The following is a 13,899-nucleotide window of genomic DNA, read 5'->3' on the forward strand; positions in this document are numbered from 1 at the left end:
ACAATAACATTCAACTGCCGTAATTAAAAAAAGCGAGAGAAATCTCAATCTCATAGCCTTTTTCATGTAAACTGACCTTTCTGCCACCCCTTGCAGTTATAAATCAGTGTTTGCAGATCATTTAAATATCGACAAACGTATGCTTGTTTTACTATCGAAAATATGAGCGCAGCTGAACACAGGTTTTAATTAAGTTTTACTTAAGCAAAGCTCGGTTGTTTCAGCTTTCAATACGAGAGTAATACCCCATAGTATCAACAAGCAAATATTTCTGTAAATTATCGATAAATTCATGATGTTTGATTGATTTTTCTTTACTCTCTCTCTCTCTCTCTCTCTCTCTCTCTCTCTCTCTCTCTCTCTCTCTCTCTCTCTCTCTCTCTCTCTCTGTGCGAGGAATTAATTTCCGAAACCTGTCATTTACACAGTTTTCAGTCGTAAGTTGAATTTTCCCCTGTCATGAATTCATGTCTGCTATTAAACAGGAAGAAAAAAAAGCTTCATATTTAGAGTTCGAGTATAATGGGCCTTTACATATAAAAGATTCACCTTGCAGATTTAAATTACTTAAATATCGATCCGCTGCGCTCTGTGTCAAAAATTTATTTGCTTTTGACTTTCATTGACGTTTGCTTTCAGCGATTTCTTCACTTTTTTTGTCAAAATCATTCATCATTATTAGGGTCGCGTGGATTGATATTTCTCGCGTGTGAGAGTTCGGTTACCATGGCGATGAGCCGTCAAGTTAACGCCTGAGTCTCGCGGTATCGGGACTTCAGTCGGCGAGTCTTCTCCGACAACTGGAGGCCGCACCTGTCATCGATCACTTCTCCCCGATTCCAGGGACAATAAACGTCTGCTTCTGCAGCTTCTATGGAAAAAACAACTAACAAAATTATTGTCAGGCATCGCAGGCGTTCCTTTAATACGGTTACCAGTGATTCCGGCGGTGTGATTTATTTTTATTATTTGACAAATGCTTCTTCCAGAAACGCTGTGTATATCTTGTTCCCTTGTCGGCATTGATTGCCAGTCTCCGTTGAAATTTAATCGACAGTTGTGACAAACCCGAGTGGAAACGGTAGCTTGTTGACCTATAGCAGTTATGGCGTACACATCTCTAAAACAGTGGAATAGTTCCTTGTCTAAACAATATATCGCCAGTACTATTCTCCAGTGTTGCTATGTGGTGTTCGGACTTTTTGGAAATATTTTGGTCATATTGATGTACAGATTTAAAATGAGGGGACAAAAAGAGGACCGCTTTTTTATACCAGTGCTGGCCGTCGTGGACTTAACCGGGTGTCTGACCTCAGCCTCGCTTTCGCTCGCGCAGAACCTATTTCCGGTTATGTTTCCCAGCGGCGTGTTGTGTAAGCTTTTATTTTTCAGCACTTCCGTCACGATAATCAGTTCGCTCCTTCTTCTTTTCGTGATCTCTATCCAGCGTTACCAGAAGATATGCCAGCCGTTCGGTTGGCAGATGTCGGAGTGCCACAAGTACTGCTGTGTGGCGGCGACCGTCTTCTGCGCCGCCATGTTGTCTGTCCCCGTTATCCTCCTGTACGGGGACCACCCGATGCACAAGGACAATATCACGGGAGTCACGTGTAGCGTAGGGACAGGGAAGCACTCGGACCTAGCGGTCTACAACTACATCATCTTGACGTTAGAGTGCATTCTGGTTGGAATCATGACCTTTCTTTACTTTCTTGTTGGTAAGAGGGTTTTCTATAGCTTCAAAAGCATGAAAAGCTACCGACGTAACTTTTCGATTTCTAAAAACTCTAACGCGGCGGTTCACTGTCCGTCTGAGGACGAGAGTTTCATCTCGAAAGATAGTGCAGACGAGTTTAACAAAGAGGAGATGGTGGAAGAAGAAAAAGTTTCCACTGACAACCAATCAAAGACCGAAAATAAGCCGGTCGTGAAAGATGAGAGTAAACCCCCGGAGCCAGTGTCGATTCTCGTGTGTAACGCCAGCACACAAACGATGCCAAGACGCGGCACGAAAAAATCTTTGAGTATAGACACATCTCACGAGATGTCCATGGATATGGGCGACGAAACCAGCGAGATATGTCCCGGGGAGAACGAGACCCCGGACTGCCCAGCGGGCGACGACGATGGCCCGGTGTTCACTCTAGAGTCTGACCAGGTGGGCGTGGGCACCTACCCGTGTACAGAGGAGCTGGAGACTGTTTATGAGGACAGTGTTCCGGAAGACGAAGTGGGTGAGAAGGCCATAAAAAATGGCGGACCTGAAAAACCCGGAGGTGACCAGAACCAGGAAGTGACCCGAAAACTCCGGAAGCAGAGTAGTAGTGTGTCGTTAGGAGGTCGAAGAAACCAGAGCACTTCCGCTTTGGCCAAACAACGGAACCAAAGCATCACGTCGTTTGGCAAATGTCGGAATCAAAGTGCGCCATCTTTGAGTAAACTACGACAACAAAGTGTCTCTTCTTTCAATAAAGACCGAAAAGCATCGAATGTAGACTCCCTGTACAGTAACAAGAGCAGCTGCGCGGCGCATCGTTACACAATCATGTTCATAGTCATCTCATTCGTTGCTATAGTGACGTATATTCCGCCATGGATTTTTATTATAATGGAGACTCAGGACCACGAGTTTTGGAGTGCGCTGACGTACGGCGAGAGTGTGACGTTTCTCATCATTCGCCGGATTTACATCATTAATCACGTGGTCAACCCTGTTATATACGGGCTCTTCGATGGACGCTTCCGGTATACCCTTAAACGAATGTTATGCCCAAAAATGAATACGAACGTGTAATATGCACGAGTTATTTTCATATAAACGAAACACCTTAACTATTTTTATTATTCAATTATTATATCGGATCGACATATTATTGAAAGTTTTATAAATTATCTTTTCCATGCTTTGTGTGAAAGTAGTGAAAATGTTTTTGTTTTGAAATACATTTTACACGTACAGTTTGTGTGACCTGAATGGAAATGCATATTTATTATTGGTATATATTCTCCACAGTTTGTTATTGTAATGAAATCTACATAACATAAAATTTTAAATTTGTTGGTTCTTTTTAACAATATTGACACCCTTTTATAAAAGTTTTTTTTTTAAAGACCGACCCAAAATGGGAAAAAATTGAATCAGTGCTGTGTGCATACCCACTCATAATATCAACATACACAAGCTTACAAATTCAGATTTAGATCAAACTTGCAGACCTTTAGTTGGATCGATTGGATCGAATCAAACTCTCACAAACTGGTCTATAGAACAGTGTCCTTTACAAAAATGTAATTCTTTAAAATCACAAATTGTACCTTACAATAATTGACGTCATGTACAAATTGTGGTTTTAAAGAATATATATTTTTGTTAAGGACAGTTTGAGTGCGGATCCAAAATCCTTTGGTTTGCGAAGATAGTTTAAGGTACCGTGTTTGTCTCCTGTAATTTAATGCGTACACTGTACACCAGGCATGCGCGGATCCAGAAAATTTTTCCAGGGGGGGTCCGAAGGATAATTGTGTTTGCCGGGGGGGGGGGGGGTGGGGTCCGAGGCATATTTTCGCGATAATTTTACTATGTAAATTTAATAAATTTTCATTTTCCAGGGGGGGTCGGGACCCCCCCGACCCCCCCCCCCCTCTAGATCCGCGCATGCACCAGTATTTGTGCTGTGCCTTTAAGACTACTAGTATGTCAATCACTATTCCATTGGTTATTGGAAAGAGATATCCCATCTGCTTGGATTAAGATCAATCTTTCATGATAATTTCTGCTTGAATCTCACATAAACAGCGGACCTTAGGATGCCCGAAGCAGTTCTTAACCAAAGTCGAAGTCTCTTTGATAGAACTAACGCAGGATTATAGATACATCTAACGATTGTTTTATATACGTCATGTTGAATTCAAAGTGTTTGTGTCGATTTATGGTAAATAATTAAATATGCTATGAGTAAGATTGTGATTTCAATGTAACTGTAATGTCGATAGGAACTGAAATACGTATCATATTCATTTCTAAAACATAGAATTTAATAGGGTCTTTAATATTATTGAAACACCAGACTTTTCTCAGAACGACTTACCTTGCTTCGTCTGTCTGGTAAGACCGATAAGTTATGGCAATAAGAGACGTACTTATCTTTCATTAAATTAATTCATTTAAAAATGTAATATTTTTTTCTATGAAAATGAACACTTAATGTTTGTGAGCTATACAGACATCAAATTATTAAACACCAGCAAATTAATATTATATAAATAGTGCCTGTTTGGGAGGGTAACAGTTGAAATTGACACCCCGAAGAAACCATTGTCAACCGACGCGAAGCGGAGGTTGACAATGGTTTTCGAGGGGTGTCAATTTCAACTGTTATCCTCCCAAACAGGCACTATTTATTTTAGTATACTGAATGTATTAATTTTAGAGAATTTTTTACTGCTTTAAGTGCATTCTACGTCGAACCGTACGCGCATAATTTACGCGCATGTAACAATTCGTTGTGTTACCCGGTGTGTTGCTAACGCTGAGGGTAATAGAACGGATTAATAACTGCGTCTAAACCAATCAGATTTCAGGATTTAACATGAAAGTATAATAATAAACATTGTTACAGATGTAAAACTCATGTAGTATTTTACAGATTCTGATCAGATTTATACGAAACAGATACTTAGCGTACTATTTTAAAATTAATGCTTTGAAATGAAGTACAGTGCATTATATATTAGAAATGATAACACGAAACACGTTATTGGTACGGGTTTTTTTTTCTTCATAGTGAAGGTATGATACATTTTTTTTCGGGGGCGGGGTAGGTGGGTTGGTTGGGGGTTGTTTATTCAAAATTAATACTTTTAAAAATGGAGAGGTTACAAGGTTCGTTTCAGCAGTACATTGATATGAGAGAAAATGCATGCAACTTGAGAACAACTCGAAAACTTGAGAGAATGTCAAATAAAAAATTGATGAAATTCGAGCTATTTAAAAACAGTCTTTCGTAAATTACTGTTGGAAGATAATTTGGATATGAATTATTTCTATTTCACAACATCTGTTATTTCAACACTTCGTTAGTTTTAAGTGCAGAAAAATACAGTTTAAAGATAGGAAACGGCCGTCTAATGTGTTTGATATTCCGGATCCCATGATCAATTTAAAAAAGAGAAAATGTATTGCAATTTAGGCGTTTAAATTTTTTATAACTAAAATCAATTTGAGCTGCAATTTTTATGTCAGTTTTTTAAATTATGAAATGACAAAATCAAGGCTCATACATTTCTGTTAGTCATAATTATATAATTTGAAAAGCCATTTACAAACCCTGATCGAAGAAAAACTATTTTATTGTCGTACTGTACAAAAATTGCTCTGCAGTGTATTCCATAGTACAAACATTTTTTTTCAGGGGGGGGGGGGTTGATTTAATTTTCAAATCTTTAAAACTATGGGTTTACGATACATGCAGAATTATAATAACGGGATAATGTCTTAGCAGAGAAAAACTAAATTAATTAAAAAAAAAAACACCAAAAACCAACAGCTTATATTGTTCCGAGGATGGTATAGAGCTATAGTTTAATAATCTTTTGATGGCAAATAATAGAGTATGCATTTGACGTCAAGTCTTAAATTGATCCTCTTCAATACGTATCGAAAGCCTTACATCACAAATGTCAACTACTAATTGTTCAATGTGATCATCGAGCCCGAGCTATTTGTTCGCACATGTTTAATCGATTTACGTTTGTGAAAGCTCGTTAGAAGCTTGGCGTGCATCAATTATTAACGTTGTTATGAAGAGACCTCTGATCATTTCCTGGACTGACGAAGCGGATAAAATGATTTTATAATTTGTACGATCACAATATGATCAAGTAATTACATGGCGCAGTGACCCTGGCCCCCGCCGGCTAACTCTGACATAATCTCTAAATGACGTTGTTGCTTCCGTATGATCGAACGGAACGTTACTAAGTCAGGCATGTATCATCAGGAGGGGCCAGGAGGGCATACATGTACATGTATCCCACTTTTTTTGCGCAGCAAAGAATTTTCTGAAATTTACATACATAAAATTGAATTAACATGGAGTTCCCCCTCATTTTTATGGGGACCCCACGGATTAAGATTTTCTGGATTTTGAGAAAGTAGCCCCCCCCCCCTTTTTTTTTGCTTGTCAAGATTTTTTGGATGAGTCTGCAGTATTAGCCTAACCGGTGTTGATTTTCCATTGTCTTGCGTGAAATAATACCATTTAAACGAAGTATTATGATTTACTCAGAGGCTTGTATTTAATTTCGAACGATGTAGAGGGATTTTTTCACGTCAATTTGAATGAAACAAAAATCTATTCTTCAATATCTTCCTAAACTGCATTGATTTTGGGTCTGATATTTTATGTTTTATGGAGTAAATAATTGAATACAGTATAAGTTCGATAATAGTAGGTTTAACTTTAATTGTATATATCATAGATAAGTAACAAGCGCTTCAAAATATCTGGAGGGTATGAATTGCTTAAAGCAAGTTAACTTGGAAAGAAATCACAATGAACATGGAAAGACTATTTCAATAAACGGTGAAAATATGAAGTGACTGCATTGTAATGGCATCTATAACATTTCAGAATAGAAAACAAAATCTCTCCTGTCATCAACAGACGGACTGTTGACGGCCACAGAGGCCGCCCCCGCCCTGAAAATGTTGAGAAAAGTCCATTTGTTAAATATCGATTCACTTTGCCCGAGTATACAAAATCAGGAAGATATCGGCCTCTGACCAATAAATTACACCAAATAAATGGAGACGGAAAATATTATTCATTTACAACGAATTAGAATCTGGTGGTAAGAAACGAGTGAAGCGAAACTCAATTACGCTGGCTGACGCGCAATGCTTACTGTGGTGATCGGTCTCGTATGTACGCGAGACGTGATTATTGAGATTTAAGCCGTCCAAAATGGCGTTCCCTTCATTATGTTGTCTGTTTTGGGCCATTTACTAAAAGCTCAATAACATGTTGTGAATTTATCGTCGAGAATATTGTCGTTGCGGTTTCTCACAGCACGCCGTAAGTTGCACTTTTACAACTTTACAAAAACACGCAATAACGCTATACGAAACTTCAACGCGCCGTTGAACTACGATTTTTCACGCAACACACCTGAGCTGTAACGCAACATGATGTTGCAATTTCATACAACACGCATAGTTGGTCTACATTTAACACGACTTTGCACAATACGCCGTTACGCTATTGCACCTGCACGATTTACAATGTCGCGCTAACGAGAAAATTTATAGAACGTACTGACGCTAAACTCGGCACCTTGCTACATTGTAACAGAACAAGACCGGTGTTATATGTCTTAGAGACGGAAAGTTGTGTGAAGTTGTGTAATTGCAACACCGTATTGTTGTTTTGTGACAACTCATGGGCATGTTGCATAAAAAAAAACCGAATGTATAAAATTCCCAATAAACAGGGGTTTCAAGCTCTAGATCTTTTACAGTTTGAACAACTTCATGTGTTGTTCTTGTTTAGGATTGGCTATGTAGTAAAACTGAGTTCTAATCTTTACAAACTTTCTTCTAGATCTACTCCCAGGGATCTAGCAGAGCTCACTATACACTACTGATGAATGATATGCGCCGATAATTTTATAATTTTCGACCCTCGGGTTCAGTTGCGGGGGTGAATGAGGGTGATATGAAAATAATGCAATAAGAATTTTAAGAATTGCACATCTCAGCATCTACATGTAGTAGACAAAATGAATGCATAGCGAAAACAATCAAATAAGAAGGGCAAAAAATATATTGTCCATTGGCATTTGCATGAATTTTTTTTCTTCTGTAAAATAGTTTTATGCATGTACAATAAAAAAAATTTGAAATTTCCTAAAATCCAAAGTAGGTGTATGCTCATGGACATACTAATTCAGCTAGTGCATAACATGCATAGATGATTATGTGTATGTCTTTCTTTTGCGATGAGCATCTCATACCAATATAATCAAGGGTTAATAAGTCTTTCAATTTTTATTTTGCAGAAAGCCGATATCAGTAATTGTAAATTCGTTTTTAATTGAATTTTCAATTATAAAACGAAAAATAAAACCCGAAAGTAATTAATATTAATTTGACTCAGGCCAATTGCAAAGATAGAAAATAATCTAGCCCAGACGTGTTACGTCGTTGATCCGAGGATCAGCCTTGAGATCAGATATATCAAGGCAGCTAATAGAAGCTCCGTGGCCATACAAAATGTAATTAGTACACTCCGCTTTCAGTAAACTGTCTTTCTCTCGAGGACTTCAGTGGGTGGGACTTATTATAAACGAGCATCAGTCTGCCATTGATAGGGCTGCACCATAAAATATATTATTTCAGAGAGATCATCTGCTTGTTTTCTTTACATTGAAGGCTAGATGGAAATATTTTCATTGCACGATACACGTGTAACCCACTACACGTTTATCGTGCAATGAAAATATTTAACATATGAAAATATGTTAATTTACCTCCATTACTTTCCATTCACTGATGTGTTTTATTTTCGGGGGATACACCCAAAATCATAGATAAAACGTTGCTGAACAGTAATGTAAAATCTTAAGTTTGCAAATCTCCCATAAAGGTTGGTAGAGTTCATGACCTATGACCCAGATTCGAAATGTTCTATTATAGTTCGGAACAATCTTAGATTGCTACGTCAGAGAAACGTCATAGTAGCCAAAATGCAACGCAACAGAAATGGCCCTTTGCTCCACTAAGCTAATATTACCTATCCTTTATTAAATGACTATTGTAGGATTAACGGAAAGGCTGAAATGTTGTCCCTTAATCTTTGGCTTCAGGATCGACAAATCGTGTGGTGTGTCCGTGTACATATCACTTAAAAAAAAATTCCAAACGATAATATGGATTTCAAAAATATGCAATATACATAACCAAACATTTGTCCACGATTTTGCATTAATTTAAATATTTTACATCCTGGAAAAGAAATCCATTAAATTGTGATAGGGCTAGTTGTGTTAGCAACAGCAAAGAACACAGGAACTATTATTCTTGTGTTTGTTCTGTTTTATTTTTAAAGTTAAGAGGAAACTTTTCTTTTTTGAAGTCTCGAAGTTTAAAAGAAAAATTTTGTGTTTTTTTAAGGGCCATGATGGGTACAAGTGTTTAAAAAGATAAACTATGAATTCTAAAATGCTAGTGTTGTTTGTACCGGAATATACTTACTTTTTTAAAAATAAAATCAGTGTTATACAGCGCAGAAACTTGTTTATGTAATAATAGTTTAGCCTTTGATATTACTATAGTAATATATACTATAGGGTGAACGTTTATTGTAGAAACATCAGGCAGAATTGAACAGTGTCACTCCGTATTCTATATCTTAAAGATATCGAGAGAAAAAATTCAGCTACTGTCCTCAGTATTTCAGTATTAATGAAAAAGGAAATCCTGGTTTATTTTAAGAAAAAGATCGGAAACAAAGCCCCAGCAGACAAATGAAGCCGTCAAACATTTTATATCAAGTAATAAATTGATTCAATACTATTGTAAATATATCAGTGTTAAGCTGCATATAGTTGTCGTCTCAACTTATTGCACTGAAAATAGTCCATAAAACAAGCAAGCTCACTTTTCTCTTTTTTATTGCACAATCCTGCTTAAATGACACAGGAGACGTTCCTTAATTTTATATAATTTTCTTTGGTATTTTATTCCTTATTTGAAAAATAAAGTAGGAGTCTTCGTGAATGTTGCAGAATAACCTCCGAGGTCGAGAAATGTTGTTTTGAAATATAAAAGCCGAGGCTTTTATGTTTCAAACAACATTTCGAGACCGATGAGGTTATCCTGCAACAATCACGAAAACAAGAACTTTATTTCTATTCTACTAACAGCCCAGTATTTCTACAGATCGTTTCTCCTATAGAGAGACGATCTAGGTCATTTTGACGGCTGTTCCGTGTAACCCCAATGTTTTACATGTGTATCGATCAAAGGAATCACATGCAGACGACAGAATTTTTCTTTGGATTTTTAATACTCTTTACTTATTTATAAGATATCTTTGAATCATGTTCCTAATATTTTAAGGCAATTTAATACGATAATTACTACTACACGTTATATATTTTATGTAAAAACACGCAGTGAAAATGTGCTAGGGAGGTGCTACAAACAGCCGCATTGATCTTTTGAGGCAATACACATCGTTTTGACTGGAACTAACACGTGAAATTGACATGGTTTTAAAACTTTTTACGGTTTGAAGTTGTACTTTCATGGTCAGTGCGAGACAAATAGGTATTTCTGATCTGATTATTTACTGATGACGTTCGTGGTATATTGGAGAGTATTTACATCCAACATGTATTATTCCTTCTATTTCTTACGGAAACTACTAGTTAATTCATAGCTCTATAGAAACAGTCAGACTGAAATCTACACGCCCCGTTTATCGATTGGTCGAAATCTACAGCGGCTGAAACTGACAAGAAAATGACAGGACAGATATTGACACGCCCTGTTTATCGATTGGTCCAAACCTACAGCGACCTAGGAAAAATCACGGACTGCACGAAATAATCATGACGATGTCAGAATCAAAGTCTCACAGGAGACAATTTGGCTGTTTCTTTTAGCTAACGTACTTACGTACATTAACAGTAATTTAGTAAATTGTACTTACTTTTCATAATCAATTTATTAATTAGCTAAAAGAAAGGTGTTAATATAAACAATAAAATGCTTTCTTTGATGATTCATTCGGGTTATGAAGGTAGCAATCATTGCAAAAAAAGCGGGTTATGTATTTTTTTCTGCAATGTCGCTACCTTCATATCCCGAATGAATCACCAAAGAAAGCATTTTATTATTTAAGTACTGTCCGCGGCATCTCTTTGATCTCGGCAATAATTGTAGTAGAATTATTAACATTTAAACCTGTTAATTCCCAAAAATTCAGGGTACATTGCCACGCTCTTTTCATAGATAGGATATTTCGAATTTTTCTTTAAATAGCATGCAAAATGCATTTGAATGCTCATAAAATAAAGCCATATTATACATTTTCAATTGAACACTTTCTACCTAGATAAAAAAAAAGCGTATAACATAAAAATATACCGGTAATTATAAAATTACTAAGTGGAAATCTTCACATTGTGGAGATAGGAAAAAATAGAAAAAATGGAAGATAGGTCGCGTCTGACCTTCATTCCTGTCCGTAGGGGCTGTCTGTCGTAAGGTATTCATTAACAACAATGAACCGCATCTTTTATTGAAAATGTCTCGTTTTTTAAGGAAATTATCTACTGAAATACGATATTTCACTGGGTGGAAATTAGATACGAGAAAAACACTCGTTTCTATTTAATGGTTATTCAAAGTAAATTGATAGATCCAAAGGATTTTCTTTCCTATGATTCAGTATTAGCTAGAAAAAATTGCAAAACAATTTTTTTATTAACTAAAAACAGACAAAAAAATTTGAAAAGTGGGTGAAAAGGTTTTTTTAATCAATAGAATAAACACGAATTAAAAATTCTGCCAAAAACAGTAACATGAAAATATTTGACTGCGTATATTCTATTTTTTAAGTTTTTTTTTTACACATAAGCACAAACAAGATAAACAAATGTATCTTCATATAGTTGACTGGTCATAATAAATTGCTTTCAATGTCTAGTTGAGATTAGGTTTAATAAAAAAAACAAAAACAATAACAACCCCTTAAAATTTTGCGACATAATTTGATTTCTCCAAAATTTTGTAACAATCTTTACATTTGCTGTTGTCAAACTTTGACTTGGATTTTACTTTCATAGACACTACATGTGTTCAACTTCATACTGTATTAATGAAATCTTAGCTAAATAATAGTTCAAACTGGAAATGTTTTTTTTTTTTTTTATTTCTTCAAATAATCAATTTTCGTGGCAAATTTAAGCAATAATTTCAGGAAAATTATCATTTCTGATTGGGACCCCACATTTCCAAAAAATGGCCACAAATAGGTCACAAATAAAATAAATTTTTATATCCAAGATGTATTTGGATGATTGACATTACTAGTACTTCAGGCGCCAACCTCCTAAAAAAAGCATTTCATATTTCAAGAATTTAAAAATCAATTTCTAATTAAGGTACCGTAATGATAAGAACCTCAATATTTGTTTTACTTTAAATATTGATTATAATAAAAAAAATACTAATTAAAAATCCTTATCTTTCTGCGCAATAACAGCAAAACTTAATTAAATATTGATCAGAATCAATGGATCTAAAAATTTCATAGTTTTCCGGGATTTTTCAGAGTGAATTCACAGTGCTTATTTAGAATTTTTGATTTAATTAATTTTACGGTGCCTTCATTTGAAAGAAGCTCTTTCTTTTCATATGCTGTAGCTCTCAACTATAAATATATCTTTTACCTGACCAAAACAGCGACTTAAAGCTTTTTTCTGTGATAAAAATTGACTGATATTGACACGTAGTAAATGTACTAATGTGCCTGTAAAATGACCCACCATTTGACGTAAAATTAAATTAAATTAAATTAAATGAAACACCCACACACACAATGTACGACGTACCAACTGATTCAACTACTTAGTATTCTTAATATTTCATGAGATCATTTGGATGCTCAATTTTTTTTTCTACGGAAAGCAATTATCTTTAAAATTCAAATAATCAAAAATATCTGTTTTCACTATTAAATTATTTAAATTTTTCACTTGAGAAAATTGACAGATGGTTAAAATTCATTTATGAAAATATTCGTAGAAAATGGCATATAGCAAAAATAAGACATGTTAATAGTCATTTTTATTTGTGGAGGAAGGGAAACTATGCAGTTAAATAATCCTATGCATTTGAATAGATTTCTTTGAATTGTCTTTCTTTTTACTAAATAGATGTCGGAGAGATCTCAATGTGAACAATATTCCTTCAGCCAAGAAGAAAATGTTTTCGTCATTTTTGTGAAGTGTCAGAAAAAACTAAACAAACGTTACTATTCAATGTTCAACTTATTGTAAAGTAGCAGAGATGCGCAATGTAATTTGAAATATAAAAGAATGCCTCAAGGTCTCATTGCACTGTATAGTCATGGCCATTATGACCACATTAATCTCCTGGAGAAAAAGAGCTTTGTATATATTTAAAAAAAAAAATTAATTTCATTTTTTCTTTACCAAATGGTGGTTTATACATGTAGCTATAAATTTTTTTAGATATGATATTTAAAAAAAATTATGGTAAATGCTAGGTAATTTGTTGACCATAGTCTGCTGAAATATTAATTCTTATACCTGTCCCTTTTATTATATGATGTACTAAACCATTATCTTGTTTGTCGAATTTATTTCAAATTGAATATGTTAATTAACAATGGCGCTGTCGATGAAAAAAAAATGTAAAGCGTAGAAAGATACAATATTATGCTGCATATGATTTTAATTTATTCTTGGTACAAAAATTCAAAACCATATTTTAGAAAAGTGCCATAGCCGGGTTTTTGTTGTTGTTGCAATAATTATTTTCTTGAGGGGATGGCGAAATATTTTTAGAGATATATAATTAACAATCTTGAAATTAGAATATTTCTATGTTTACAAACTTCAGTGAAACCGCGAGCATTCTGTATGTTACACCTATTTTAACTTGAACTATATATCTCTTAATGACATCATGATCATTAAGATTCCTGGCTGAAATTTCCAAGAACCCATTAAGGTAAGGTAGCAAATTACGCTAAATAACCACTTGAATCTATATAAACATAATTACACTTCTGAAAAATGCTGAATGAATATATGGATTTTTAAGTACGTTTTAATTTTGACGGCAGGAAATCTACGTCCTTTCAC

The 13,899-nt window shown here is 35.2% G+C and overlaps 1 protein-coding gene across 1 annotated transcript; it reads left to right on the forward strand.

The window, feature by feature from the left end:
• The first annotated feature begins 614 nt into the window (after positions 1-614).
• Positions 615-3,058, forward strand: LOC128171748 (dopamine D2-like receptor). The gene has a single exon (XM_052837516.1). It carries the CDS (start codon positions 1,106-1,108, stop codon positions 2,792-2,794), a length of 1,689 nt encoding a protein of 562 aa, XP_052693476.1. The 5' UTR covers positions 615-1,105; the 3' UTR covers positions 2,795-3,058.
• Positions 3,059-13,899: the final 10,841 nt, after the last annotated feature.

Source organism: Crassostrea angulata, chromosome 2, assembly GCF_025612915.1.
Source record: "Crassostrea angulata isolate pt1a10 chromosome 2, ASM2561291v2, whole genome shotgun sequence".
NCBI lineage: Eukaryota > Metazoa > Mollusca > Bivalvia > Ostreida > Ostreidae > Magallana > Magallana angulata.